At 39.7% G+C, this 26,754-nt stretch overlaps 1 protein-coding gene across 2 annotated transcripts in view; it reads left to right on the top strand.

Moving 5' to 3' along the window:
• The first annotated feature begins 792 nt into the window (after nt 1-792).
• LOC136884240 (uncharacterized) overlaps nt 793-26,754 on the top strand; it is a 50,185-nt gene continuing 24,223 nt past the window's right edge. Inside the window, exons 1-6 of one of the 2 annotated variants that reach the window (XM_068229771.1) lie at nt 793-1,035; nt 3,421-3,493; nt 6,345-6,417; nt 12,135-12,379; nt 16,272-16,344; nt 16,510-16,567. In XM_068229771.1, coding sequence (XP_068085872.1) covers nt 12,321-12,379; nt 16,272-16,344; nt 16,510-16,567 — 190 coding nt within the window. In that variant the 5' untranslated portion in view covers nt 793-1,035; nt 3,421-3,493; nt 6,345-6,417; nt 12,135-12,320. The remainder of the gene's footprint in view (nt 1,036-3,420; nt 3,494-6,344; nt 6,418-12,134; nt 12,380-16,271; nt 16,345-16,509; nt 16,568-26,754) is intronic. The other variant, XR_010861320.2, reaches the window with a different exon arrangement.

The following is a 26,754-nucleotide window of genomic DNA, read 5'->3' as shown; positions in this document are numbered from 1 at the left end:
TGTAGCCCCATACTTAGGCCAATAAATCCTTGCTGGGGATAGCGCAGGCCTCCTCTATCAGACTGTCTGATTATGTTCATCAATGGGGATGCATTAACTGAGGGGGAAACGTTACTCTAGCACGTGCTGCATTGTTTTTTCTTCGATTACATGCACTAAATAACCACACACTAATGCATGGGAAGCAGTTTCCAAAGTGACACACACTGACTCAGGGGGGCTCACGGACATCTTCCAGTAAATCAAGTACATACTCAGCGGGCATCACTGGTTCTGTTTCGTCAAGTCCGGGAGAGGATACTGAGGCAGAAAATTTCGTATTTTGTTTGTGGACAACGTTAGCACCATCGGTGGACATTAAAATACCGGATTTCAGAATTATTTTTATGGAATTCTGAGTAGCCTGGGAGTCAGTCATGTCATTGCACCCTTCTCCCATTCTTATAGAACTAAACGTGGCTTCAACTGGATCTCCTGAAAAAGCCCGTGTCATGGAATGAAATACCACGGCATTCTGGTTTCCCTTTCTTTGATTTGCAGGAAGGCACGCAGCAGTACACCATTTTCACTGTAAACAAATACAGTACTACTATTACCCTATTTCCCGCTATTTCATACCGACAGTTCAGGAGCCGGTTGGTGCTGCCATCTGCTGTGGGTATTTGTAAACGGAGTGTTTCTTTTAGTGCCATGTTAAAATGTGGTAATGAGCAGGCAGTATAAGCAGCCATCGGATGCAGATCGAGCAGGCAGTGATCCAAAACTAAACGAGAAGAAGAAGAAGAAGAAGAAGTCATATTTACATGCATTCTGGCTATATTATGCTCAAATTTATCTGTTTATACACGTGTTATATGGTTATAGTAAATACTATAGTGCCAATATCGTTAGTATGATTATTCAGTAATAAATGTGTGTGTGTAGTATTGCTAATCTGAAATACTCCTGTTTAAGTGACGTGATATGGCTTTGCGAAGTCAAGAATTATCAACATCAACATCAACTTTGAATTTGCACTGAATAATAATTGCTGCTGTAAGTACTATATTACGGTGTACTTTAATCATTAATAATCATGCATTAGGGTTAAGAGTGCGTCGTTAACGATGTTTATTTTTATTTTTCATTCCCTTATTAAAAAAAAAAAAGAAAAGTAATCACTGTTAAGCATAATGGTAAAGGAAAGAGGCCTTTGATATAAAGATATTGAAGATCACATATAATATATTTTACTATTGCCTCTCAATTGAGGTAGCTCTATGGATTCGGCATACTCTGCCATAATATTGCTGTAATTATGGTATATAGTATATACCATGGTATATGGTATATAGACCTACATTTAAATTTCACCATTGGTCGAGATGAGTATTTAGTTTCCAGTGAATGAGAATGATAGTAACACCCACTGTTCATGTGCTTTACTGTAGTATCTAAATACAGTATGTGAGTAGGTCAGTGACTAGTTGCTTAAATAAGTGAACTGCAGGTCATTGTCATCGACTTGTATCGTTTCAGGTTCTGGTGTTATTTCCCAAGAACCTTTGTAGGTAAGTGTGTGTAAAGGCATGTGAAAATGACGTAAAATGATACCTGAAGTAGCATAGAAGAGAGATCCTTCCTTTCTGCTTGCTAGGGACCCACCAACCTGCCCCAAAAAGTATTATTACTTACATGGGAGAATTGAAAAGGGGGCATTGTAAATCTCAGATTTGAAACTTTTTTCTGTGTTTCTGGTGGCCAGCTTGGGTTTTCTGTTGCCTCCAATAGAGCTCACATCATGTGTGCCCACAAGGCTGCCACCGGGTGAGTTGGCGTGCAGTCAGGGACACGCGGCTGTGAGCTTGCATCCGGGAGATAGTGGGTTCGAATCCCACTGTCGGCAGCCCTGAAGATGGTTTTCCGTGGTTTCCCATTTTCACACCAGGCAAATGCAGGGGCTGTAGACCTATCTGTGTCAGTACAATGCAAAAAAAAAAAAAAAGGAAAAAACAAGGCTGCCTGCACCTTCGTTGAAAATAAGAAAACCATTCAGTTTCAAGTTGTCATGGTGTACACCTATTTCAGTTCTTACAAATTTTAATTTTAGGCCCACCTTTCGATGCTCACAGTTTAAGTGATAAATTTAGTCATATTTTCTGTGGTACATGTTTTGACCTTTTGTGATCATCAAATACAATTAGGCTAACAGAAACAATGGAATAACATTTAAAAATCTATGAATAAATAAAATGATGGGTAACATGATTGGGTGAAAGCATTATTTTAAAAACTCAGTAAATTGTCTGTCATAACATCATCTTGCTTTTGTCTGTATTAAAATTCACAGTGTAAATGTTTAAACTCCTCTTGTTGATTTTAAAAGATTAATATGTTGTCTTTGGGAAAACTTCTTTATTCTATATATACGCTGATGACATGGTCCTAGGTTCGTAGACCAAAGATGACATTCAAGAAGCCTTAAACAAACTGAACATTCGGGATGAAAACAATAAATTTGTCATAAACCAGGAAAAAACAGTACCTATGTATGGTTTTTTGAAAAGGGGAAGGGTACCAGCCGAAGACAAGATATTACTAGAAACAAAACTAATAGATCTGGTAAATTCATTCAAATACTTAGGACTAACTCTACAGACATCAGGAACATCATACAGGATCCGCATCAGGGAAAGAGCTACTACTGCAATAAGAATCATGTACGATCTGAAGAATATAACAAAGCTCTCTCTGAATACAGCTATGACTTTGTTCAACGCTAAAATAGTACCAGTTATCACGTACGGCTTGGAACTGATTTGGGAATTCCTAACTATCAAAGATCTAGAGACAGTAGAAAAAGTAAAAGCCTGCTTCCTAAAAAGAGCCCTCGGAATAGGAAAAAAATGCACCCTCAAGGCTTGCATATGAACTTGCAAGAGAAACCTTCTTCATTGAGGACTTGAAATGTCAGTTGATGCTGCCATCAACCAGTCAAGAGAGGAAACTACCGACCCCCCGATGAGACAAGCAGATGAAAATAGAAGAAAAATTCTACTCTTCAGACGGCATGAATGACAGAAGATGGACAAAAGAAAACCACGACATGTGTTTTGCACTGAACAAGGCTGGCGATACATGGATTCCACCACAGAATATGCAAGAATACGAAATAGCATGAACTCAGCAAAGGCTGTTTATGTAGTTTGTGTGATCAGTTCTGTGACAAATATCACTTCTCCTGGTGCAGGCTGTTGAATTTTAATAATTCTGAACATCGCAATATGTATCATACATCAAGGGTCTAAATAAATACTAAATACACTGAGATATGTGTAAAGTAAAATGAACCTGACAGTACCGTACTGTCTGTATAAAGTACTTATGAACTCCTACAATATAATGTATTTTATCTAATTAATATTTTTTGGGTTATTGTAGGTCAGCCAGTCTTCTCTCAGTTGCCAGCAGATTGGACTTGGAACATCCAGATTGGTGAAGTTTTAATTCTTAGGTGAGTACTTGTAAGTTGTATCTTATTATAGGTACAATAAGAAAGTAGAGGACAGTACTTTAGACATTCCTAGAAATAGAAGTACAGTCGAAACCGGGTATGACGACTCTGAAGGGACCGTTAATTAACAGTCGTTATAAAGCGATAGTCACAAAAACATCTTTTGTTGTTGTTGCTAAAACTGTCATATGTAGGTTTTGGGCTGCACACTTACATGATTATTAACAGAATAAAGTTATAACTTAAACAAAGCAAAAATAAGTAATTTATTTGCAATACAGTACACTATTTGTGGAGTGGGTCTGAGACTATGTACAGCAGTGTAGCAACAATGTAAATTGATCAGTAATGTCATACACAGTCTTGGCTAATAAATGGGATGTTCTCTCTGTTCTTCCAGATTGTACAAATCATTGTGTATGATTCACACAATTCTTTCACGACGCCGACGTTTGTTTCCCCATTTTGTAATCATATTATTTGTGTCTTTTCTTCAAAACACTTTCTCTTTCTTTTGCGACATCTTCGCAGCAATGCATGCCTTGACTATTTAACAGAGACTGATGTAAATCTACTGAAAACAAGAGTTTGAAAATAAGCTTTGCATTGTTGTCAGCAATCCCCAAATGCATAACAAAGAAAAATAAACATTGGACGTTACAGCCAATACATTTATCTTCGTCTTCTTTCCTGGCCGTATATGCATCCATAAAACGGGCACTCCCGAGTTCACTCAGGGTCGGCTCGGCTCGCCTGACCCGGAGGTAGTATGCCCGATGTTGTTGTACCAGATCTAAAGGCACTTCACTTTGCCGTAAAGCAGGCTCAGGATGCCCTCTTCTGCTCTTCTTTCTGTACTAAATGGTGTTCATTTCTTCTTCTGACGAGACTACACCAGCAAACCTGTTTTCCCTCCATCTTGTCGCTGACGGGCACAACTTTAAAGGATCCTTGCACGTGTTCACTGCGCACTTTGTCACGCGTAGTGACTCTCGCCGACCATCGCAACATCCGCACCTCTGTGATATGCATTCGCTGGTCATGGTTTTTCTGCCTTGCCCAACGTTCGGAGCCATACATGAGGGCAGGCCACACAGTGATTTTGTGCACTTTCCCCTTTAAATTGACTGGCATCCACTTAATGCACAGAACACCAGTAAGAGACCGTCATTTCATCCAGCCAACACTGGTGCGGCGCTTGACATGTCCATCGATATTACCATCAGATCTAGCTGCCTCTGTGGATCCGTGATAGAGTGTCGGCCTCCGAATCCCAAGATAGCGGGTTCAAACCCGGCAGAGGTAGTCGGATTTTTGAAGGGCGGAAAAAAGTCCGTACGACACTCCATGTCGTACGATGTCGGCATGTAAAAGATCTCTGGTGATACATTTGGTATTTACCCGACAAAATTAATTAAATCTCAGCCATAGATGCCCAAGAGAGATCCTGTTTACTCTGTCTGCCATCTAGCGGACCTAGAGTAAAACGGAACGTCGAAATTGACGAGCAGACAGCCAGATGGCGTCAAATTGAAATGTCTGCACACGGTAGCTGAGGCCATACGATTATTATTATTATGATGATTATTATTATTATTATTATTATTATTATTATTATTATTATTATTATTATTATTATTATTATTATTATTACCATCAGATCTGATGACTGATCCAAGATATTTGAACTTGTCGGTCATCATCAGTGGTTCTGCAGCAAGGAAGGCAGTGTTGTGTGGACTGGCTTGCCCTGGCTGCGCAAAGTTGAAAAAGATGTACTCGGTCTTCTTGCGACTTATTCTTAATCCATTTGCCTCTAGTATTACTCGGCATTGTATCAAGACTGCCTCAACCTCCTGAAGTGACTCACCAACCAAAACAATATCGTCTGCATGAAGTATGGTCCACGGCAGGTCTGTCATCAACTGTTCCGTCAGGCAGTTGATGACAATGTTGAACAGTACTGGGCTCAGTGCCGACACTGATGTACACCAACGTCAATACGGAAACTATCTCAAAGACCTACAGTGGTTTTCACCATAGTAGATGGACGTAAGGTACATATCTTGGATCATCTTCACATACACCTCAGGATCTTTTTGATGTTGTAGTGCTGCCCGGACAAAATATCTAGGAACGCGATTGAAGGTTTTTTCCAGATCAATGAATACCCTATGGAGGTCTTTACATGGTTCACATTGTTTCTCATTCAAGATCCGCAGAGTCTGAAACTCGTCACTTGTTGACGTACCTGGTGTGAAACCACACTGGTTCTGGCAGATGTTAATCAAACCCTTGATGCAGTCTTCTGTGACACACTCTCAGATTTTGAGTGTGTGTGAAGTGAGTTTGATGCCTCGGTAATTCTCACATTCGTGGACATCAACTTATTGTTTGTAGATGGGCACAAAGAAGCTTTGACGGAACTGTTCTGGCATTGGAAATCCAGCGAGGATTTCCTTGAACTATTTCGCCAACCCCTTATTTCCTTTGGCTCCTAGGACTTTCCATAGTTCAGCTGGAATATCATCATGGTCAACTGCTTTGCCGTTTTTCATCTTTGACACAGCTACTACAATATTAGAAGGGGTGACTTCAAAACGTGAGACAAATATGCTGTTTTATATGATAATAAGCTATGTCATGCTAAGCGACCTTTTAAAATACAGTGCTTATATAGGATTTAGACGGGGCAGTTAGATTTCACCGTTATATCCAATACCTCCTTAAAAGCGATGTCACAATAAACGGTTTCAACTGTACTTAAATCTGCAGTATAGACTGAAAAATGTAAAAATGGATTTTTTAAAATCGTATTTGAGAGGCCTAACTAATATTTCTTGGGTTATAGGTCAGCAAGTCTTCTCTCATTTGCCAACAGAATGGACTTGGAACCTCCTGATTGGTGAAGTTGTAAAATTATGGTGAGTACTTGTTCATTGTGTTTTATTAAATTGACTGTTAAAGGCCTGTGATTCTTGTAACAGTGTTGGCATAGTGTCCACATTCTGGAAAGTCAGAGAAATTTTTTTTGGTTAGGGTAAGTCAGGGAAATAGACAAAAAATCTGAAAAGCCAGGGAAATCTTCCCCAAAGATGGATTTGAGGGGATAATTTTAGGATCTAGTCTGTTGTAACCCAGGCTGTTGTAGCATTTCCTTTCTCAGGTATTTTTTCAAAAGAAGTGCATAACAATTCTAAATTTTTGTTGTGCCCTGTGTCATTTCTTCCAACCATTTTTTTGTTATTCTTTTTTATTTCAGTTCTAGGATGCTTTCTTGAAACCCATGACAATGGCTAACAAGCAGTGTTCATTTAATAAACTTTGGCTAGACAGTAAAGTGTTTCTCGAACTAAGTGGTTGGTTGGACATATTGGTAAATGATGCAATGTAAAATGTGTTGTAAATCATTCAAACTTAGTAATATGGGTAAAAAAAGCAGTCACTTCTCATGCTAAAGGACCTACTCATATAATATACATGAAAGCTAAGTCTTCCCGGCCAACAATGTCTTTCTTTGCAAAGAATACCTCTGCTCCATCTTCACTTGAAGATACGCAGCCAAGAGGTAGCACTACATCCACAGCTACAAAGCAATTGGCATTGCCAGGAACAATTCAGACAAGTTTAAAGATTTTCAGTGTGAATAAAAATGACGTCATATGGACTCTCCAGGTTGTCACTGGAAAGATGTTTCTCAACTCTTGTGATGAAACACCCCCGCAGCATTCAAAACAATGTTCCCAGACAGTAAAATTGCTGAAAACTTTACTGTGGGCAAGACTAAAGCCCGGTTCACACTAGATGTGCCGAGCCGTTCTGAGCAAGACTGATCAAAAATCGCATATATGTAATTTAATGGAATCGTTCTCACTTCATGTTCCGAGCCGTGCAAGGAAAGATCAACTGACCATCTCATCGGTCTCCATCCGATCTGAGACCGGAACGGCTCGGCTGGGATCGTCAATGACCATCTAGTGGGAACGCGTGAAAGGCCAAGGGCGAATAATCAACAGGATGCTGTTCCTCACTTGTGCGATAACCATGGAAGACAAAAGATTAATTGAGTGCGTGCGTGATTATCAAGAACTGTATGTTTTATCGCACAAAAAATACAGCGACATGAACCACAAGTTGAAGCTGTGGTCCGAAATCTCCAAGAAAGTTGGACAAGGTAAGTAAACAAGAGAGACAATAATTGTTTTTATTTTAAATTGAAATTGCTGATGGACATACAAATTATGTACAACAAGACGTACGAACATATAAGAAAATACATGTATAGTTCTGTAAAAATGGTATAAACTGAATCAACGTACAAAATTGAAATTTTTATAAGAGTCTGTAAAAAAAATCGGAGCCAAACACACGTTATCAACTGATTAATATTTTTCACTTTGACACTTGACATTGACTGAAGTTTTTCAATTTGTAATTAATTTAAAATGTTTGTAGATAAACTAAGAAATAAATTTCAAATTATTTAGTTAATTAATGCAGTTCGAGGGACTTTACTAATTGTAAGTGAAATGAGAGACTATATTCTGTCATTTTGCCATGGTACACTACCTGCGGGGGAATTGAAGTATGTCTTGAATTTCTCTGTGGTTTTTTTTTAAAGTTAAAAACTTCATGATTGTTCCGTATTGAATAGAGAAAATAAGATGTACAATATAATAGGGAAGGATCCACCTTTCAATACTCTGTAGTAAAAAGTAGTTACAACCTGTTTAATGGGACCGGTTTCAACACATTTAGAGTGTCATCATCAGCCAATTAGCGAAGATCTTAACAATAACTAACATATTAAACACAGGCAAAATATTAACATTGTATCACATCGTGGCAATTCAGTTAATGTTCAAAACACAATAATCACAGTCAAGAGAGTAAACAGAACATCACTATCTTGCCTTTTTATTTGTTTCTCCGGCCGAAGAGTAAAAGGTGACGTGAATGAAGTCTTAGGGAAACAGTGTAGGATTTAATTACGTCAAAATCAAAGTGGATATATAGGTTTTAAAATAATTTAAAACGTTAAAAAAGAATAAAGCCAAATAAAAATATATTAAAAATGGGAAGAAATAATGAAAGAAATACGAGGTTCAACTCGAAACAACTTGCCGTAGTAATTGATAAAGAAATGATAAATAGAGAAAGGGGGTGGGAGACGTTTATTAGAGGGTGGTGATGGTGGTTATTGTTATTAGAGGAAATACAATTGGGCAACAATCCTTTATATAACACTAATTCGAGGAAAAAAAGAGGAAGAGAACCGACACTTCGAAAAATGAAGATATCGGTTAAAGGAAGACAAGGGCCACGAAGGGCGTGAAAATGAAAGACTCCCTAGCCCTCGCAAACCTAATAGCATAGGGGTCGGAAAAGAACAAGAGTTGACCAAGGGAGGTCGGACAGGATAGATGAAAGTGAGGAGCCTGGCACAAGTAAGTGGAAGCAATGACAGGACTCAGCTAAGGGCCCCGTGGTCGCCAACCCACGCTCCGAAGTTCAGAGCCCCTGGGGGATGGAGGGTGGGAAGGAAAGAAAAATGGAAGGGATCCGATACTTCGAAAAATGAAGATATCAGCTAAAGGAAGACAAGGGCCACGAAGGGCATGAAAATGAAAGACTCCCTAGCCCTCGGAAACCTAATAGCGTCGGGGTCGGAAAGGAACAAGAGTTGACCAAGGGAGGTCGGACAGGATAGATGAAAGTGAGGAGCCTGGCACAAGTAAGTGGAAGCAATGCCAGGACTCAGCTAAGGGCCCTGTGGTCACCAACCCACGCTCCGAAGATCAGAGCCCCTGGGGGATGGAGGGTGGGAAGAAAAGAAAAATGGAAGGGATCCGATACTTCGAAAAATGAAGATATCAGCCAAAGGAAGACAAGGGCCACGAAGGGCGTGAAAATGAAAGACTCCCTAGCCCTCGGAAACCTAAAAGCGTCGGGGTCGGAAAGGAACAAGAGTTGACCAAGGGAGGTCGGACAGGATAGATGAAAGTGAGGAGCCTGGCACAAGTAAATGGAAGCAATGCCAGGACTCAGCTAAGGGCCCCGTGGTCGCCAACCCACGCTCCGAAGTTCAGAGCCCCTTGGGTGGGGAGGGGGGAACTAAGGAGGATCAAGGGGGGTGTTGCGGAAGGGGGAAGTGGCATGAGAGGGTATTGTGTAAATTGTGAAAGATTGATTCCTTATTTGTTGACTTCAGGTTATTTAAAAAGGAGATGAGAAAATCGAAAAGGGCATTGGGTTTCTCAGAAATATCATTCAGATTAAGATTTGGATTGAAAAACTGGTCAAGGTGTATAAAACAGTTTTCGGTGATGTCTAGGAGAGGGCCTTTATTTAGAGTGCTGAGAATTTCAATATCCTGGTTTATTGTAGTGAAAGCATGTTTTGTGTCATGTATGTGTTGTCCCACTGCCGAAAATCTGTTGTGCTTTATTGCATTAACGTGTTCAAAGTACCTAATTTTGAAGTTGCGACCAGTTTGACCTATGTAAGAAGAATTACAGTTGTGGCACTTAAAACGGTATACACCTGATTTAGAAAAGACACTTGTTCTTTTTAAGGAGTAGGAGTTATGTAATAATTCAAGGTTTCTATTATTAGTTCGAAAAGAAATCATGGTATTGTGTTTTTTGAAGACATTAGCTATACTATAGGTGTTTGTATTGAATGTGAATGTGGTGTGAGCAGCTGGTTTGGGAATGTCTTTTAAGAGTGTTGTGTTAGGGCGGTGTCTAAATTTGTTAATGATTTGTTCAATAAAATAAGAATTATAACCGTTAAATTTGGCAATAGAGCGGATGATGTTTAGTTCTTTATTTAAGTTTTCCTTTGATAGCGGAATTTTGAAGGCGCGGTTAACCATACTGTTGTATGAAGCACGTTTATGTGACTGTGGGTGAAAAGAGTCTTGTTTTATGGTATTAGCTGTATGTGTGCGTTTTCTATAAATCATATATGATAATGAGGAAGGTAATCTGTTTATTGTTATGTGATGTGATAGTGATGTTCTGTTTACTCTCTTGACTGTGATTATTGTGTTTTGAACATTAACTGAATTGCCACGATGTGATACAATGTTAATATTTTGCCTGTGTTTAATATGTTAGTTATTGTTAAGATCTTCGCTAATTGGCTGATGATGACACTCTAAATGTGTTGAAACCGGTCCCATTAAACAGGTTGTAACTACTTTTTACTACGGAGTATTGAAAGGTGGATCCTTCCCTATTATATTGTACATCTTATTTTCTCTGTGGTGTTAAACGCGGCTTATTGGGCATTTGCACAGAGACGTGGTAAATTAGTCAAAGCACTTGCAGTTTCTTCATTTGATGGCGCACTTTCCATGAGATGTAGTCGATCATAACGCAAATAATTATGGAGGATGCAAGTGGTCAGAATTATATTTTCAACATAATCGGGCTTAGAATTAATTTTTCTTAGGTAAATGCGAAACCTCTGAGTTAGAATACCAAATGCGTTTTCCACCACTCTTCTCGCACGACAATGTCGGTAGTTGAAAATTCGTCTGTCAGTGTTATCTTGCACTTGATTCTCGGGGTAGGGCCTCATTAAATAGGTTTTTAGCGGAAATGCAGAATCTCCTAAAATCACGTGAGGTGCTGAAATATCTGATCCGGGCAGTACAGAGTCTTCTGGAATGTTAAAGGTCCCGTTATGAAATGCATTTCCTAATGGAGAAGACAAAAAAATGCCACCGTCACTGTTTTTGCCGTATGATAAATCAGCATCAACTAAAGCAAGCAGAACCACAGAAAAGGTCTTCTTGTAGTTAAAATAATTGGAACCACTATTAGAAGGGGCCATTATTTCGACATGCTTTCCATCAAGGCAGCCAATGCAGTTGGGAAAATCCCAGACATTCCGAAATGTGTTTGCAATCCGCTCCCAGTCACTTCTGCGCGGAGTAGGTATGTAGATTGATAGTAAATTATTTATTATCGCTTGGCACACCTGACGAACAATCGCATGCACTGTTGAGTGCCCAAGACGGTAACTAAACGCAATGGTTCGGAACGAATCTCCAGTTGCAAGAAATCTGAAACAAAAATAGACCAGAAATTGTAATTTAACCCGATTTTTTTTTGCTATTTGTTTTACGTCGCACCGACACAGGTAGGTCTTATGGCGACGATGGGATAGGAAAGGCCTAGGAATGGGAAGGAAGCGGCCTTGGCCTTAATTAAGGTACAGCCCAAGCATTTGTCTTAACCCGAAATTATAATTGCGTACCTATTAAATTATTCTTTCTTATAACATACATCCATTGCATGATATATTAAAAGAACCTAATCTATCAACAATCTTCGACAGCAGCCTATACTAGTAGTTCCACGTCAAAACTGTACAGCGAATTTAGCGTGCCCAATTTCGACCTGTACCGCGTCACAGACAGAAAGACAAACAGACAGATACATTTCTCTAAAATTCCAGATTTATGCATTGAAATGGCCCCCAATATGAGAAAAAGACAGACTAGTCAAATTTCGTCAGTCTCACTGACATTCGTCCAACATGACGACCTTTTCTTGTTACTTACATCACAAAATATCATTTTTTGTCAATATCTTCAACAGTCTGAAAAGTGATTGTCTTTTATTTGCAGAACCGCACAAATGTAAAGGACGCTGGGAATCCCTCAGGGTTCAATACCGGAAACATACACGCAGCGCAAAAGCCACAACTGGACAGGAAGCTAACTCACCATCCAAATGGAAATACGGGGAACTGATGGAGTTTCTACGTCCTTATTTAAGGGACAAAAAAAGACTAACATCCATCATAAGGGACGATGGTGAACATGAATTTCACCCAGGTGAAGAGGACGAGGGTACCAATCAGTTATCACAGGTGAATGAGGAGCTTGATCACTCTTCAAAAGCAACATCTATAGCTAGTAGCAGCCCATCTACTTCACAGTGTAAAACTCCAGTAACGTTCACTCAAAGTAATAAAAAACAACGAACACAGCAAACTGCAACTAGTGTGCTGATGAAACATGTTCTGGAAACAGAAAAAAGGAAAGAAAGAGAAGACGATGAGATAGACCACTTTTTTTTGTCTATGAAGGGTACCTTCCGGAAATTTTCCAAATTCGATCAATTGGTAGCTAAGCAGCAAATCTTCAAAATTATAACAGATATTAAAGCACAAAGATGTCAGTCACAACATTTCTCTCAGTATAGCGAACAGCAACCTCAGCGTCCTCCTTATTACCATCCCTCTTCAAGAACTCCTTCGGAGCACACATTTTCTACACCATCACCCATTTCACCTCAGGAAAGGCTCACTTCACCATCGATGCCATCATCTTCCAATCCACAATTCATACCAGCGAGCTACCCACAGAATCAAAACCAAATTTCTGCCCGTTCGGATTCATCTGTTGGGCAACCGCCCGCCCAAGGGGACCTTATCCGTTTTATAGCAGCATTTCAAGAGAATGAGTGAAAATAGGCTACATTTTTCAACAAGCACTTAATTCTTTTACTGTATTTTTTCTGTAATGTGATCATTAATATATTTCAATAAAGTTAATTTTTAGACTTTGCAATGGCATTTACCTGAATTTATCCCTAACCATCCCTATACAAAAAACAAATATTTGGTTAACTTACCTCAAACATACAGCAAGTTTTTCAGCCGGCGTGATGCATTCTCGGAACGAAGTATTCATCTGTTGAATATCTGCTTCTATGAACCCCAACAACCGCATAAAATCGTAATGCGACATACGGAAGTACTGGTAGAATTTAGATTCATCGTCAACTAACTCTGGAAATAAGGTGAAAAATTCTCCTTCTCCTTTTCGCTTTGTCAGCATTTGATGCACCCAGAACCTCCGACTGGGCCTATTCTCCTCTTCTTCGTCCAAAATCAACGCAATTTTAATTAATGATTCGATTGAAAAAGGCATTTTAATGTTTGGCACTGCTGTTTACTAGCGGACCTACTGGGATAGACTGAACAGAAGAGGGAGACCGAGCGTGAATCGGCTCGACCGCGGAACATGACTTTTGAACAAGCAGCTTCCGGACAGATAAGTCGAACATGTAAGTCTGTTATTGATTTTCACTCATACATAGGTATTATTACGATGGTTAATGGTCATTCATTGTTAGTGATCATTGCTGCTCGTCGAACCAAATATTCCTCTCTTTCCATTCAGTTCAGTAAATCTACCGGTTCGGATAATTCTACATTTGTAGTTAAATTCTCAGGCATAGTTTGAGAAAAGTTGTTCAGTCAACTGTTTTAAACGTCTTCTCCTATATTTTCACTGATTTATTTTTCATATTTCAGCAATTAGGGCAGTTTTAATTTCTCTTAGCACGTAGGTAGAAAATGAAATAATAACCGTCTAAGTATCAAGTATTTAATTTTAACTCCAGGCCTACTGTTTCAGTTAACCTGTGATAATTAGGATACACCGGGCCGAGTGGCTCAGACGGTTGAGGCGCTGGCCTTCTGACCCAACTTGGCAGGTTCAATCCTGGCTCAGTCCGGTGGTATTTGAAGGTGCTCAAATATGCCAGCCTCGTGTCGGCAGAGTTACTGTCATGTAAAAGAACTCCTGTGGGACTAAATTCCGGCACCTCAAAAAACCGTAAAAGTCTTTAGTGGGACGTAAATCCAATAACATTATTCTTATTATTATGATAAGGATACACCAAATTAAACTGAGAATTGTAGTGTATTTATTTTATTAGGTAGCAGTAAGGAACATCGTTTCAATTCGTATTAAGTGCACAGATCATATTGTGAACATAATAAGTAGTACAAAGAGGACAAATGGACTTGTGTGTAATGTTTAGGGATGTAAATCTCAAATAGTCGCAACAAGGTATTGGAATAGTGTATGTTTAGGCAGGGCAACTGCGGATCACCTGTTAGATGGGTTTATACGTGGACTCTCCTTACCTTTAGGCAATGCTTTGCAAGTCTCAATGGATGGGCCGAATGTTAACCTCAGTTTTTTTAAGAACTGAGCATGTAACGCATTTGTGAATCATTTTGTCCAAGGAATCCTAAGCACGCGTCTCCACTACCACATTTGAAGTGCCTGAATACGACTAGTAAAGCTGGCATTCAGCGTCCATGTTTCTCTACAGTATAACGCCAGTGACCAAACAAATATTTTAAGAAATCGTTTCCCCAGCTCTAGGCTCAACGCTGCTCTTCCTATTTCAGGCTGCACCTTGATATCTTGGTGACGGTAACCATCCTCAGATATTATTCTTCCCAAATATTTAAAGGAAGATACCTGCTGGAGTGGCACATCATGAATGGAAATAAGAATGTTGACATCTTTCCTTGATTTACTTGAATTAATTTAATTAAGTAACTGGCTTAACAAATCTCTGACCGGGAATCGAACCCAGAGCCCTCTGAACCGAAGGCCGGTATGTGACCAGTCAGCCAGGGAGCTGTACAATGCTACTGGTATTGTATTAATTATTTAAAAATTTTCAATATATACTATGAACTGGATCATTTCCATTGCGGATAACATAGAATACCTCCAACAGCACGCAGCTATGTGTAAGATAACACTTATCTCCCTAATGCTATATATCATTGAAAATAACAATAATCAAGTTATGATGAAATTCAACTCATAAATGGAGTAATTTTGATCTGCACACCCAGTTTTTATATATAGAAGTCAGCGATATTAATTATGTGTCAATAATATGTTACCAGAACACTGCCACATGTTAAATAGTTTATTCAGAAATAGTGTTTTCTTGAAACTTATGTTTTTAAGACTTAATTTCCACTGAAGATGGCTCTAAAGTGGGTCGAAACATGTAGATATATCATCTTTATAGAGGTAATATATTACGATTTATTGAATAGGAAGATATTTTACATTTAAATTGATGTAATTAAAAAACCGTCAATACGGAATGAAATTTATACTGTACGACCCTGTAGTGTATCAGCTGTATGACGGGTTTGCACCTCTGATAACAGCTCTCCAATTCTCAAGAGAGTGAACCTTCTATTTTAATGGCCAAAAGTGCAAGCTCCCACTTCTTGCTTCATCGTGGTTTTCCTCCTCTTTGCTTCTTGTAGCAAGCCTCTGTGTTGCAGCGTGTGCCCAATTGAGGCAGGCCATCTTGCATGATGCCCAACCAGTGCTCTTCCTTCACCAATTCGATTAAAAAAATTGTTTCCTTCATGATAGGTGTGATAGAAGTACTATGCGAAACACCATGCCTAGCACGTACACGAATGTAAGCATAGAAAGTGATGCAGGTATCCTATCAACAACACTACAGATCTTCAAACCAAGAACTGGAATATTATTTCCTATTTCCCCAAACAAAAGTTTTAGTTATAGTTGTGGCCATGATCCTTTCTACAGGATATTTTGTAGGTATTCCTATGAAGCAGCGTCTTGTTGAATTGATATTCTTAATACCAATATAAATATTCTTAATCGGTGAAATCAAATTAAGGTTCCCTATTGAGTTTTGATTGAGAATCTAGTTGTAGTGTTGTTCCATCCTGCATAGTGCACCTGTTACATGATTTTTCTTTATCATTGTGTTGTTGTCCTAGCTTCATTGTTTTAAGAATGGCAAGTTGGCTGGGTCAGAAAAGATTAAGAAATTTCAGAGTGGGTGGGTTAGACATTCCTAGAAATAAAGGAACATATGTCTGATAATAGTGTAAAACTCTTGTACATTGATCATTTATCATATCTAATAACTGATATTTTTTGGGGTTGTTGTAGGTCAGCCAGTCTTCTCTCTGTTGCCAGCAGAAAGGAGTTACAACATTCAGATTGGTGTGGTATTAAATATATGGTGAGTACTTGCAAAATTGAAAGTCATTTTATAAAACATTACGAACCTTCAGTAGTGGGCACTTCTTAAGACGTTCTTAGAATAAAAAAATGGATCTGGTATATGCTATAAAACTCCGTTGCAGGGATTTTGTAACATAAGTAATAATTTTTTGGGTTATTTTAGGTCAACAAGTCTTCTCTCAGTTGCCAGCAGATTGGACTTGGAACCTCCAGATTCTTAGGTGAGTACTTGTAAATTGTATTTCATTAAACATAAGAAAGTATAAGACGAGATTCCTAGAGATAGAAATACAGTCGAGATAGGTTATGACGACTTGAAGGGACCGTTAGTCGTTATAGGCGATAGTCACACAGACTTTTTTCTTTTTTGCTATAAATGTCAAATCTGTTGGTTTCAGGCTGCATACTTATGTGGTTAGTTAACATAATAAAGTTAACCCTTAGCCCTCGCATTCAAATTCTCTGTGTTGTCTCTACTACTCGCATTTTAAATGTGAATTTCTATCTTATATGACCTGTATTCATCTTCCACAATTTTGGAGATAACACTTGCTTTTAAATGATATATTCAGGCTATACACGTTTACAGCAAGCTATACTGGAACAAATAAAAGTAATATGTGCTATTTAAGACAAATCGTTTCGCATTTTTAAAGTTATTATTATTATTATTTTTATTATTATTATTACTACTATCGTTATTGCATACTGATTGGTTTCATTAATAATTTCACTGAACAAATATTGGTAAAAACCAATCGAAAAATTGTAATTCAGTCTCTGGTTTCATACCTCGCGGTGGTTTGTAGGCTGAAACCGCTGTAAACGGTGATTTCTTGAAATCTGGATCTGTTGATTTATAATTGTGCCAGCAGAGTGGGTTACGGTACACAAGCTGACCATCGCCAGTTCACCTTCAGGAAGGAGTAGAGGTGTGAAAATACTATGGTTTTGTGTGTTACCTGACATATACAACATTGACCAGTAAACTATACATGACTAGAAGAGCACATGGCGACCATGCTTGTTTACCATCGCTCGAGCTTTCGTGTGCGTGAGTGGACAGCTGACTACTACACTGCCATCTAAATAATAGATTTTTGACTGACTGCCAAATATTATCTGGATTTTACAAATTCCCACGCTGAACCAAAAGATGGCAGTATGGTATAGCATCGTGTATTTTGTCGGCTGTTTACCAAGAACTTAGCTGGAGTACGGGTGCTCATTCGGTTGTACTAATTGGCGTCATATATTTTTATATACGTACTTGGCTTCCCGCAGCCGTGACAGGTTCTGGACCTTCGAAATGTTCTCCACTCTACTTTGGTGTTTGGCCGCAGCGCGTGACCTTGAGTGTGCCGCGCTGGTCACCGGGAGCTGGCGGCTTTCTACTACAGATCTGTTCGTCTGCGAATTCAAGCCTTTTTGATCTTCGTATGTTGATTGTTAGTGTTGTGACTTTGTGCAGGACAGAATGTGGTGTCGTGTCTTTGTGCCTAACAGAGTGTGTAACTGACCTCCAACATTCATAAACATTTTACATGTTTTTTATGGCTGATGATGACCTAGACTAAGGTCGAAACCGGTCCCATTTAAATAGAAATGTGATTGCTACGTTTCTTTCTTTTGAGTATTGAATAGGTTGGACCTCCTTTCCAGTTATTTAATTTTTAACATCAATAATTTCAATACGGAACAATGAAATTTTTATCTTTAAGAAACGGCAGTCGACTGTCACGTCGGGTCTCGCCTGAGATGCGACCGGAACGGGAATATCGTAATGTCGGGCCTCACCCGACAGACGAGGGGTGAGGGTTAAAACTTCTAAAAACATAACTAAAAAAGAACTGTATTTGCAACATGATATTTGTGGAGTGGGACTGACAGGAATTTTTCTTCTGATGTTTACATGGTAGGTATGCTAGCAAAATAATAAGTGAGGAAAGAAGTAGCAACACCGTAAATTGATCAGGAATATCGCACACAGTTTTCAAGATGTTCTCTCCGTCCTTCCAGATTGTAGAAATCGTTGAATACGATACACACAATTCCCTCGCAATGCTTACGTTCATTATTTATTTAGTGTAATCATTTACAGCATCTATGGAAAGCCAGGGGAAAAGGACTGGCCCCCCACACGTAGTGCCCCCTGACCCTTTGAAATAATCACCTAAATCCCGGACTAAAACTGTTACGGGGTTACCCGTGGAACGCAGAGGTGAAAGAAGGTGCTGGGGTGAATGGGTCTAACTACAATATCAAGAAAAGAATTTAAAAACTTAACTGAAGGTTATATTTTTGAAAAACAACAAACGTAACAACTTTTCACTTAGTGAGACAGTTCAGGTACAAGACTTAGGAAAAATCCAAGATTTCGGAACTTCAACACACTTGGGCTACAAGCCCCTAGTTTTACAATTTTTGAGCTCTTACCTCAAATTTACAAAAGACACAAATTTACACAAGGGCAGAAATCCCTCAATATATGGAGCGCTTGCTCCCAATTCACAATATTAAGCCTCCCAGAGGCATTTTTACAACACTTGAAAGGAGCTGATGTGCTCTCAGATTTCCAAGCCTATTCAAGGTAATATCAGAAAATTACCATCACTCGCTACCAAGGCACAACTTACAAAATTTGAAACAGGGGTATCTAGTACCCATTCTATTGGGCCGTAGCGGAAAAGAACAGGTTAAGTAAATGGCCCAAAACACAAATTGAATGGAGGCGCGTACTTGCACTCCTAGATAAGAATACTGTACTTAAAACCTAAAGGGCACTAGGCCGACGAAACGGGCTATTCCCAAACTATGGAGGTGACTCGTATAAGAATTAAGACATTGCGGAAGGGAAGAAAACCAGTCACAAAACGTAATCACCTCAAACCAAAATGACGGGGAGCTCAAGAGGGTACATCACCCTCTATCCCCGATTTACAGTTAAAGATTTCATGAAGTTTTTACATAAGCCAAAAGGAGATTTACATTTTAGAGAAGTTGGTTACATAGTTAAGGTTTCGAACCTTTCCCTCGGGTTAAACTGCGGAGCCAGCAAGAAATAAAGATGTTATGTGGCCATTACCTTGTCGGTGTACTGCTGCCTGATGAAAGAGGCGCCTCCCGCCTCCTGCTTGACACACACACTAGTTCAGATGACGATCAATTGACCAAGAGACGAGAAAATCCGCAGTTTATGAACCCTCGGGGAAAGTTTGAGACCTTTCACGAATAAACCAGCCACACCCTCTCAATTTTATTGGGCAGTTTCTAAGTTACACTCAAGATCGAAGAAGAAGAAGAAGAAGAAGAAGATGATGGTGATTGGTAGAAAATTAATTACAGAAATTAGGGATTGGCTGGATTCAAAACTGGCGGAAAGAAAAGATTAATATTGCCAACCCCAAAATAAATGAGCATCATTTAGTAAAACAAACAACTTATGAATACAAAACTTCTTCAAATCAAAGTTCCTTCACTTTGCACCAGAGTGAATGATCATAGTTTTCTCGCAGTGACATCTATGAGAGAATGTCGAAACTTCTTGATGAATGGCAAACAAAACAAGTAGAAATTCACACAGTACATGAAACTTCACAATAACAAAACTTCATCAGATTTCTGTAGTGACATCTTCTGAGTAAAGGTTTAAGTAGGTCTAATTTCAAGTTCACGGTTCCTCCAGTAGAGGAGTTCTTTTAGGCGCAAGATTTAAATGTGCGGCGTAGAGATGTACCTCCCGGTACAAAAACAATAATATACGCTATTAACAGGTAAAGTAACAAAGTACAGTTTATACATAATTCTCATTTTGCACACATCCTCCACTCCCTGGTTCATTTTTCCAACAATTCTTATACATTTTCTCATCACAGTGCTCCCTAACATAACAAAGAAAATCCACAGCCTGTTTCCAGTCATTCGACCGGGTCAGAAATGGAATGAATGAAGCCCCCATCTTGCGGTGAGGATAGGAATTGTGCCGGCTGCCGAAGCCTGTCACACTCCTCTTGGGGCAATGATTAATGAATGACAAATGAAATTAAATGATATTGGAGAGTGTTGCTGGAATGAAATATGACAGGGAAAACCAGAGTACCCGTTGAAAAACCTGTCCTGCCTCCCTTTGTCCAGCACAAATCTCACATGGAGTGACCAAAATTTGAACCAAGGAACCCAGCGGTGAGAAGCCGGCACGCTGCCCCCTGAGCCACGGAGGCTCTTTTCCTAACATAACATTCAACTATATTTGCATTTAATTTTGACGGAGAGGTTGTTCTAAAGCTTCGCTGAACGAGCAAAGAAACTTTGTTTGTACAACTCAGTTCACTGAAAGGGGCATATAAGTCACACCCCTTTGGCCTGCGGATGGAGCTGTAGTATAAGGAGAGTCAGATGAAAGGTGAGTGGCTCCCGTGAGGGACTTGTGTAAGAAGGTGACGTTGCTTTATTTACACAAGGAGGCGATTGATGGGAGCTGTTCTTGTTAATTAGTCATTCAGCGTGACGTTGGATTCCTTCTAGTTTGTAAAGGTTAGCTGTAATGGCACGGTACCAGGCTGGTAGACCATGTGTTAGTGTCAGGTATGGCATTCGACTTGCACCCACGGAGATTTCTGTGCATAAAACCGAGCACCCTGGCAGCTGTGCATCTCACTTCCTTAATGTTATATAAACATTCTATTGTATTTCAAGACCTACTTAACCTAATGTATGTACATTTGCCAGCATTAATGTTGAGACTGTTGAGGTAACAGCACACCGCTATTGTGTCCAGCTCCGACTGTAACTTCAGACAATCACCTGCACATTGTATATCCCTGTACATTACCGTGTCATCAGCATACTGGGCCATGGTTGACGTTACACGTGTAGGTAAATCAGAGATGATGCATTAAATAATAAAGGTCCCAAGACGGTGTCTTGACATACTCGTGAGATTACTTTAACAGTCGAAGATCAAACTCCATCAAACACATCATGGTGAGTTCGACCTTTGCGAAATGAGCGCAATCATGCCGGGTTTGGTCAAAAGCCACGCAGTCTACCTGAACAATTTTAGATTTCTCCAGGGAGAACTGCCTTTGTTAATAAAGTAATACAGTTGGCAGATTACCTTCCCGGAAGTATTCCCAGTCGTTCAATACATTTACATACATGGGATGCGAGACACCAGCCGATAGTTGTCCATGAACAGTTTGTACCCTTTCTTGGAAATCGGAACTATATCAGCACTTCCAAACTTGAGGCAGTGATCCACAGTGAAGTTCGCAGGGAGATGGTGTCACTGACTCAACAGAGTCACGGAGTATTTTGTCAGGGCATTTTGCCGCATGAGGTCAAATCCTCTTCAAACTTCCGAGTAGTAGAGGCTGGAGAGAGGGAGGGGTGTTATATCCATGTTCCCAACTGATTGTATCTGGGAGAAATTCTGTTTACATTTTTCACTGAAGGCTGAGGCAATGTCTGCATTATGGAGATGGATTTCCTGTTAGCTTGAAAGAAGCTTGGTGCAGTGCTGCCACAGTTCCTTTTTAGTAGTTTTTACTTTATTTATAAGCTATAAATTTCATTTTTGTTTTGTATTGGAACTGTACCACCCACCCCATTTGACCCATGGGACCATACAACAGCTACATTTCCCCAAAACTGGTCTATCGCCATACGGGACCATACGCCAAGGTGTTTGATGGTATGAAACCTTTTCAGTCTAGAGTCAAATGCCACCTCATGTGGAAAGCAAAATCATGTATAATCTGAACTGATGGGTGAACAAATGCTCTTCTGACTGTGCAAGGATCGACTGCATTCCCTCCATTCTAAGAATACAACCTCCGGCCTCCCAGGGCCATGGTGCGTTTGCTGCATAATATCGAAGTACAACACTAAAACTAACTTAAAGGCATAAGTGAACGGAGGAAAACTGGGATGCATTCAACTTCGGCAAATGATAAGCATCATCATCATAAGTCGTGTAATGCATTGCTGAGCGTCGTGACCCCATTTGACTTCACACAATATTCTGGATTAAGCGGCAGACAAACTTTAAAACCCCTATTTAATATACCTTGATAAAACACATAAATTAATTCACTGTAACCCTGAATAGCAGTACAATAAAAAATGTACAATGTCTGATGGACTGAACACATAAACTCGGAGATATGACTCCGTTCATTGAAAATTAAATCAACTTGAAAGTTCTTTTCTTTTACGACATGATTACGACTACACCTAGCTCATTAAACACACACTGATTTGAAATATTCTTGATTACAGGAATATCCTTGTAAATGTGATGGTTCTCATCAAAGACTTTCTTCACTATCAGAAGAAACACACTATCTATGCAAAAATCGGAGACAACTTTGAGTTGTCGCCTAACTAATTAACTACATTCCTAATTAGTAAACAAAAATAATAAACTAGCACTAGTAGACAGTATCGCAACCAACAACGAATTAAACAGATGTCAGGTCCGAAATCGAACCTACATCGCAATGAACCTGATGACAAAATCACGAGGCAGAACCTGCTCTTGAATTCAGACATCAAACATGAAATAAATCTCGATGAACACATTAAAAAAATTATGTACACACACTACAAACAGAAGTAAACACATATGACTGGCTGTATTTCGTGGAACACAAAAAAAAAAAATGTGTGTGTGATGGAAAATTCAGGGTTTGCCTTGGACTTCGAACCGGTGGTCTCCAGGATGCCACCGACAAATGGGTCTCTGAAAATCCCTATCTAAATTATTCAAAAGATCAACAAACAATACTATTCTGGCGTTCCAGTTACTTTACAAAGATAATCATGAAAGAATTAAAAGGAAATCTTCTAAATGCGATCGTATATTTGCGAACCCCTGAGTTTCTCCGTATTGGTGCACACGCTTGAACAATAGTCTTATCAGAATTCTTTTGTACGAGAGCGGCCAGATTCACCTTCTCAACAAATCATAACGTCGCAGAGCCGTGCTTGTAAATGCTGGCTGGAGACCCTTTATTTTAAACATTCCCAAAGCAAGGCAATCAGTCTCCCTGAGAAAACATCATGGTAAATATATATCATTTCAACCAATATCCTCTTATCATATTCAAAAGCTTCATTCGCTTATGTACACACACTACAAACAGAAGTGTAAACAATAAACACATACGACTGGCTGTATTTCGTGGAACACAAGGGGAAAAAAAAAAGAATTGTGTATGATGGAAAATCCAGAAAAATCAGCCTATTGGTTTTCCTACAAATCTGAACGCAAACAAAAATCTCAAATTGATCTGAACGTAGCCATAACTTATTTCTAAATTAAAAGAAAAGTATATACTTCTTGACATAGAAGGAAAACCTTATCTAAAATGGGAGGACGTCCGTTCGAGTCCAGGCTTGTCACGTATCACACAAATTGATACATCCATCTCTATCTTCTACTCATGCAAATTTTGTTTAAAATCAGAGTGCATTGCTACCCCCATGATTATCATACCAATACTGGCATTTTGGAGACACTATCATCATGCATTACCAATATAGGTTGAATATTCCATATAAAGAAATTAATTTTACTGTTCATGTTTGTGGGTTACTGTAGTCACGTCCTAGTTCGTGAACCATGGGCAACGGCTGAGTGGCCTAGTAAGTGGTCCTGAGAGTCGGGATACCAGTTGCTATGGAATGGGAGTGGGCATCTCGGACATATTCTGAGTCGTGGCCCTCCTTGTGCTCAGGCGGCCAGGACTACACAATTCACCGGTGGTCCATAACCCGTTAGAGGAGAGATCCTCACTTGGACTATGTGCAAGTAGGGCAGCATCCTGCTTCATGAATTTACCGAGCTCAGAACACTTTAAGCAAGCCTCGGACCTATGGGAGTAATGGAGTCCCACTCCCATTTGACAGGCGAGGGACTCCTTGGAAACAACTTGGCGAACGAAATGGAATTCGATGGGGAGCTATCAATATTAATGGGGCTTATGGAAGAAAGAAGGTAGAACTTGCTGAGTCAGCAAAGAGGATGCATCTGGATGTGCTAGGAGTAAGTGATATTCGGGTAAGGGGAGATAAGGAGGAAGAGATAGGAGATTATAAAGTGTACTTGACAGGTGTTAGAAAGGGAAGGGCAGAGTGTGGGGTAGGGCTCTTTATCAGGAATACCATTGCACGCAACATAGTTTCTGTTAGGCACGTAAGTGAGCGAATGATGTGGGTAGATTTGTCAGTGGGAGGAATTAGGACAGGAATTGTGTCCGTGTATTCACCATGTGAGGGTGCAGATGAGGATGAAGTTGACAAGTTTTATGAAGCATTGAGTGACATCGTGGTCAGGGTCAACAGCAAGGATAGAATAGTGCTAATGGGCGATTTCAATGCGAGAGTTGGGAATAGAACTGAAGGATACGAAAGGGTGATTGGTAAATGTGGGGAAGATATGGAAGCTAATGGGAATGGGAAGCGTTTGCAGGACTTCTGTGCTAGTATGGGTTTAGCTGTTACAAATACATTCTTCAAGCATAAGGCTATTCACCGCTACACATGGGAGGCTAGGGGTACCAGATCCATAATAGACTATATCTTAACAGACTTTGAATTCAGGAAATCTTTTAGGAATGTACGAGTTTTTCGGGGATTTTTCGATGATACAGACCATTATCTGATCTGTAGTGAACTAAGTATCTCTAGGCCTAGGGTAGAGAAAGTGAAATCTGTCTGCAAACGAATAAGGGTAGAAAATCTCCAGGATGAGGAAATTAGACAGAAGTACATGGATATGATTCGTGAGAAGTTTCGAACAGTAGACAGTAAGCAGGTTCAGGATATAGAAAGTGAATGGGTGGCATACAGGGATGCTGTAGTAGAAACAGCAAGGGAATGCGTAGGAACAACTGTGTGTAAAGATGGGAAAAGGCGAACATCTTGGTGGAATGATGAAGTGAGAGCAGCCTGTAAACGTAAAAAGAAGGCTTATCAGAAATGGCTCCAAACAAGGGCCGAGGCAGACAGGGATTTGTACGTAGATGAAAGAAACAGAGCGAAACAAATAGTTGTTGAATCCAAAAATAAGTCATGGGAAGATTTTGGTAATAACCTGGAAAGGCTAGGTCAAGCAGCAGGGAAACCTTTCTGGACAGTAATAAAGAATCTTAGGAAGGGAGGGAAAAAGGAAATGAACAGTGTTTTGAGTAATTCAGGTGAACTCATAACAGATCCCAGGGAATCACTGGAGAGGTGGAGGGAATATTTTGAACATCTTCTCAATGTAAAAGGAAATCATCATGGTGGTGTTGCAAACAGTCAAGCTCATGGGGAGGAGGAAAATGATGTTGATGAAATTATGCTTGAGGAAGTGGAAAGGATAGTAAATAAACTCCATTGTCATAAGGCAGCAGGAATAGATGAAATTAGACCTGAAATGGTGAAGTATAGCGGGAAGGCAGGGATGAAATGGCTTCATAGATTAGTCAAATTAGCGTGGAGTGTTGGTAAGGTACCTTCAGATTGGACAAAAGCAGTAATTGCACCTATCTATAAGCAAGGGAACAGGAAGGATTGCAACAACTATCGAGGTATCTCATTGATTAGTATACCAGGCAAAGTATTCACAGGCATCTTGGAAGGGAGGGTGCGATCAGTCGTTGAGAGGAAGTTGGATGAAAACCAGTGTGGTTTCAGACCACAGAGAGGCTGTCAGGATCAGATTTTCAGTATGCGCCAGGTAATTGAAAAAGGCTACGAGAGGAATAGGCAGTTGTGTTTATGTTTCGTAGATCTAGAGAAAGCATATGACAGGGTACCGAGGGAAAAGATGTTCGGTATACTGGGGGACTATGGAATTAAAGGTAGATTATTAAAATCAATCAAAGGCATTTATGTTGACAATTGGGCTTCAGTGAGAATTGATGGTAGAATGAGTTCTTGGTTCAGGGTACTTACAGGAGTTAGACAAGGCTGTAATCTTTCACCTTTGCTGTTTGTAGTTTACATGGATCATATGCTGAAAGGTATAAAATGGCAGGGAGGGATTCAGTTAGGTGGAAATGTAGTAAGCAGTTTGGCCTATGCTGACGACTTGATCTTAATGGCAGACTGTGCCGAAAGCCTGCAGTCTAACATCTTGGAACTTGAAAATAGGTGCAATGAGTATGGTATGAAAATTAGCCTCTTGAAGACTAAATTGATGTCAGTAGGTAAGAAATCCAACAGAATTGAATGTCAGATTGGTGATACAAAGCTAGAGCAGGTCGATAATTTCAAGTATTTAGGTTGTGTGTTTTCCCAGGATGGTAATATAGTAAGTGAGATTGAATCAAGGTGTAGTAAAGCTAATGCAGTGAGCTCGCAGTTGCGATCAGCAGTATTCTGTAAGAAGGAAGTCAGCTCCCAGACGAAACTATCTTTA

Source organism: Anabrus simplex, chromosome 12, assembly GCF_040414725.1.
Source record: "Anabrus simplex isolate iqAnaSimp1 chromosome 12, ASM4041472v1, whole genome shotgun sequence".
NCBI classification, from domain to species: Eukaryota; Metazoa; Arthropoda; class Insecta; order Orthoptera; family Tettigoniidae; genus Anabrus; species Anabrus simplex.
The sequence above is the reverse complement of the archived record's forward strand: the minus strand, read 5'-3'. Positions and strand labels throughout refer to the sequence as shown.